Source organism: Cricetulus griseus (assembly GCF_003668045.3).
Source record: "Cricetulus griseus strain 17A/GY chromosome 1 unlocalized genomic scaffold, alternate assembly CriGri-PICRH-1.0 chr1_0, whole genome shotgun sequence".
Taxonomy (NCBI): Eukaryota; Metazoa; Chordata; class Mammalia; order Rodentia; family Cricetidae; genus Cricetulus; species Cricetulus griseus.
Genome location: NW_023276806.1, coordinates 142,935,559 through 142,940,829, shown reverse-complemented (window position 1 = coordinate 142,940,829; position 5,271 = coordinate 142,935,559). Strand labels below are relative to the sequence as shown.

The window sequence follows — 5,271 nt, the reverse complement described above, 5'->3', positions numbered from 1 at the left end:
TGCAATCTTTTTGAATAAGTGTATATTAACACTCGTCATAAGTATTACCCAAAACAAGATGAATGGCACACTTTCTCCATCACAGTCAATTTCTAAAGAAGTATTTATTAATGATAACTTGAGGGCTGACACTGTTACTGGAACCCTTTTCAGCATCAATGTGAAGAGATACTGTCACCTGGTGTTTAAGTGCATAGATACATGCTCCATGTTTGTCATTTATTAAGACACTTTTAAAAGAAACAGAAGTTGACAACTCAGGTTTGGGGGGCACTTATCATCAATGTTTGCAGAACAAGTCTGCCTGAATCCTTACTATGTCAGCACAACTTCTAATTTTGTATCAAATAGTTTCACATATATCTAAATCTAGCATAAAGCTACGAAGTATTTGATGTCTTTTCTACTTGTAAAGATATTAACTATAGAATATAATTAAGGTCTTTATCTCATTGTAGAAAATCTTTAGGACTAACTATATCTAAGTCTACAAAACAGGATTATTTTCTCATCAGCTAATTGAAATACTAATTTTTAGTAGATTTCTATATAGATTTAATGGAATTTAAGGAAAATTTTGTATTTTCAGGATTATCTTAGTTAACTTGTCTTATATACTTTAATAGAGACCCCCTTTTTTCAACAAGTAGGACTGTTGATCTTAACTGTACAGTTGTGTTTAATTAAAACTTAAGATCATAGGAGAGAAAGCTGAATGCCATATGACATTTCTGAAGGCTATTTGAAGCATCCTACTAAGAGTTTAACTACTCTGGTCCCATTTCCATGACTACTTTTTTGCTCATCTATTTCCAACTTGAAACTATTTAATGAATTACAAGGATGGGTAAGAAAATGATCAGAACTAAGCAGTCTTAAGGACAATTTCTAGAAAGTGCTCCATCTCTAGATTAAAACAAATGAAAACCCTGAAGGAGTTGAGACAATATAGGACACTGCTATTGTAGGAAGGCAGAAGCATTTTCTGCTAGGTATCATTTCCTTGTCAGAAGTGCTTGATGATAGTATACGTATTTAAAACAATTAAGTTCTATTCAAGTTAACCTATCACAGTACACTTTCAATAGGCCTGAACTGTATTTATTTTATCCCCCTTTGACCTCATATGGAAAAGGGAATATTATGTAATTTTCACCCTCTCATTGGATACTGTACATGGCTAAATTTGAAGGATTAGAATCAGAAACAAAAAGCAAGAAGAGTTCCTCTATGGATTCTAATATATGTCCTATTCAAGTACCAAGAATCAAGAGCTGTTAAACATTTATTTTGCTATACCAAAATCTAGGAAATTTGCCATTAAAAAATGAGTCAAAATATATTATTTTTTAAATTTTATTATTACTGTTTAGCAATGGGAAAATGCAATTTATTTACACCAGCAGCCATATGGGCAGGGGAACACACAGTTAATTAGCTATTTGTATAGGATGGATTACTTATTAAAAAATAAGAATCTCCAAAACAAAGGACAGTGGTAAATTTCACACTACCCTCCCCCAATGATCCCAGCATGCGATAATGCCAGGTAGTGGCCCCTGGGCATGCGGTGGTGGTAACTAATTTATGGAAGAAAAAACCACAAACCACAGAAATTTTAAAGAACCCCTTTACCCCATACACACACACACACACACACACACTCAGATACATAATAGGATTACAGAGTGGTCAATACAATTAATTGAAGAGGAAGGATAGAATTCTGCTGTTACAGGAAAAGCAGGGAAGGAAGGGACAGTTCCTAACCACTGTCAACTATATGGTGGAGAACATTAGCTTCCAAAAAAGTAGTTGTTCCCTCAGGGCAGTAATAGCTGAACTGAGCCCACCTTATATCTACACAGGGTGGGGAGCTATGGCCCTAATGGAAATGATGGAGACAGAAAACAAAAACAAAAAAGCGAAGTAATATGAGCAAACCATTACCCCAAACTACCACCCACTTCTTGTTCTAGCCAGAAAAGAGCAGAAAGAAAATATTTAAGTCACATTTGAGCTCCCTATCTGAAGGCAAGAGTGGGTGGGCCGTGGCCTTTCTCCCTTTCATCCTGTTTCCAAGGACTTTAAATAAACAGGAGTTTTTAAGGATGCTTTTCCTTGAATTCACTGAAGGTGCTGAAACAACTCAAGTAGCAAGGGATCTTTAAAAGTATCTTTAGTTTCTGGCCAAGGTTTCATTCTTTTCTAAGTTCTCATAATTCGTGGACTAAGGATCCATCAAACTGTAACTAGGCCCCAACCCTGAGCTGGAAAACTCTGAGAAGGCAACAGATAGTCAGACTCAAGGCCCAATCACTATGGTTTCCTTAACTCTTGAGTCAGTAACCCAAATCAGTCCATCCAGTTCAGACAGAGCCCGGGAAAAGGGAGACATGTCCACAGTAGGGTTTGAGAGTGGAGCAGAACGAACTCCATCCTTGTGTACACCAGCATTCATGGTTCTGCTCTAAGTCCTAAGAGGCAATATCCAAGCAGCAATGGGAAGAAAGAACTCAGGACAAAGCAGGGGCATAGACTAGCAAGGCAGTCCTATGTAAGTGAATTACTTAGGCATGACACTGCCTTGTAAATACACACACAAAAAAAAGATTATTTTTTCTCATCCCCATCTACACAGAGGGGAACCATGAGAAGATTCTCCTTCCAGTCTTCCATAAAAACAGTTAAAACAAAACCAACAACATAAAAACTTAAAAATTTAAGAGAGCAACAACAAAAAACAAAAGAAAGAAAAAGGAAACTTGTATAGGCTTCAGAGGCAGGAACCTTGGAGATGAACTGAAACTGAGTGGCAAGCAGCACCTGGAATCATGAGCTGCACCAGATAGGCAGTGGAGCAGTGACAGGAACATGGCCAAGCCAGACAGATGAGGCTGGACCCTGGACTGGGGCACAGAATGAGGTAAGAAAACATCTCAAATAAAGCAGCACCGTTCTGTTCTGCTCACCTCAGGACTCTCACCCTCCTACCCTCCATCAACCCTCACTTAGGGACTAACACAGAGGACAGTTTGATCCACTGCTCACTTCCCATCCACTCCTCTCCCAGCCTTCAGTCAGGGAAATTTGGAGGTCTTTCCCCAACTCCCCAAACCAAAAAGACAGCTCATGCTGCCAAGGAAGTCCAGGGAACACAGTGAAGTACTGTCATTTGTGAGGGCAGAGAAGGTGGTGGTGGTCTTAATTCACCAAAGCAGAAGTCTTGACTGCACAATTTAAGGAAAAAGAGATTCTGCAATGATACCAGGTAAGCAAGGCCTGTTTTAGGGCCCTTAGCATTGAACTCATTCACATTACTGAGGGCAGATGCAAAAATCTCCCTCCTGGCTCAATTTTTCAAACAGTCTCCTGCTTGGCCACTGCACCTCTGTGGTGCCCCTGGAGGACAGTGACTTGTCACAATCATCGAGTCAGACCCATAGACTGGTTACATCACCAGTAACTCAAAAGTAGGAAAAGACTGTCCTGTCCCACCAAACTTATGTCCACAGTGACTCAAGATAGGAATCTTTCAGGTAGAGATGGTATGCAGTTGCAGGGGTCTACTTCATCCTCAGAGCATCCGACCAAAATCCTCAACTGTTTGTAAACCACCTTGTCCTTGGCCAAACCATTGCCATTAAGTGGATTGGAAAGACAGGGCTTTTGATGAGACAAAGGTGAGGCTTTGTCCCCACATCAGCTGAAATCACTGAAAATGCTGGACCTCTGGGAAACAGGTGGTTCTTAACTTCTTGTAGACAAGGTCCAGGGCTTCCTACCAAATTCAAATGGGAATTAATATTTTTGTTTTAGTATCCAAGTCTCACACCTGACTTTCATTTGGATCAATAAGAGGCCCAGTTGGAGGCTGAGAAATCAGAGGAGCAGTCCACTGAAACTGACTGATCATGACCTGACCATCAACAGCATCCAAACTTTGCCGGAAGCCCTTGACATCAAGCAGATGCAAAAAATCTGAGAAAAAGAATTTTCGATGCTGGGTACACAGCTGCTCACCTGTGTACAGAGGGCAACACAGGGATCCTGCACATCCAGGTGTATTTATAGAGCTCAAAATACAGCATGATGCCTGTGGACACTGTCCTACCCAGGATACAAGATCTGATCATCTGACACTGGGTATCCTTCCAAATGGATCCAAATTCCTAAATTCTCTTCTTTGGGCTTTTTTGTTTGTTTGTTTGTTTGTTTGTTGTTTGTTTTTAATGCTAAGATCTTTAAGGGTAACTGGGGCTCTTAACCTTTTTTTTTTCTTTTTTTTTTTTCCTCCAACTTAGCTTACTCCTCCAAGCCACGGGGGGACCAGTCTACATTATTGTCCTGGTCACTGTCGCCCTCTCTCACGTGGTGACTACTGGAATTCTGGGGGTGAACGCTGCAGCTCCTGCTGGGGCCCATTCCCAGGATCTCCGGGAAGGGAGCAGAGCGGGAGGCGGCGTGCTCCTTTGTCTTCCACTGGCTGAATGCCAAAATCCTTCACGCTACCCGTGTCTGCGAACTCCAGGTAGAAGTAGCCACACTTGACCGCCCGGTGGACCTCAAAGCAGAATCCCAGGCAGGAATCCTCTATCAGGTCTACATAGATCTCCTGGGCGATGGCCTCCAGCTTGTTAGTATCCAGGTTGGCCAACGAAATCTCCTCCATCTTACCCGGGTAAGCGCGGTGCAGAGGGCGCTGGTTTTTACTCACGGCAGAGACTCGTCGGGCTCTCCCGGGCCACGCTAGGCCTGCAGGCCTCTCCCGGCGGCGTCTTCCGGCTCGGCGACAGCGACGTCTGCGGCGACAGCAACGGCCGCTCCGGAGCCCCAACGCTCGCCCGGCTCTGACGACAGCCACGCTCGCGATCCTGAGCTGAGCCCGGGCCCGGCTCACCGCTAAACCGTCTCGGCGCCTCACCCAGCCGTTCTGGCCTCTTCCTGTCGCGGACGGTCTGGGCCCGCCCCCCCACTTCCGTCCCGAGGTGCGCCTGCGCACTGATTCGGCGCGGAGGCAGGGCAGCCGCTTTGGCGCAGATCGCTGGCTCCGGGCGGTGGGGGTGGGGATGGGGGTGGGGGTGGGGCGATCTGTGCGAGCCGTTGGGAGACCCCAATCATGCATGTTGTTCTCTCGGTCCATGAAATGATATCAACGATGCTGTGTTATCTTTCATACCTACTTAGACAGTCGCTAATGAGCTCACCTAGGCTTAAGGGATTTCCTCCGGAAAAGGAGGAATAATAATGACTTGCCCCGTTGTGGAATCG

The 5,271-nt window shown here is 43.7% G+C and overlaps 1 protein-coding gene across 1 annotated transcript; it reads right to left on the bottom strand.

Moving 5' to 3' along the window:
• Positions 1–1,340: 1,340 nt before the first annotated feature.
• Positions 1,341–4,960, bottom strand: Atxn7l3b (ataxin 7 like 3B). The gene has a single exon (XM_027392396.2). The coding sequence runs from the start codon at positions 4,670–4,672 to the stop codon at positions 4,379–4,381; it is 294 nt and encodes a 97-aa protein (XP_027248197.1). The 5' UTR covers positions 4,673–4,960; the 3' UTR covers positions 1,341–4,378.
• Positions 4,961–5,271: the final 311 nt, after the last annotated feature.

Bases quoted from the DNA above. Each gene is read 5' to 3' on its own strand.
- Atxn7l3b (XM_027392396.2), bottom strand. From the start codon at position 4,672: ATGGAGGAGATTTCGTTGGCCAACCTGGATACTAACAAGCTGGAGGCC.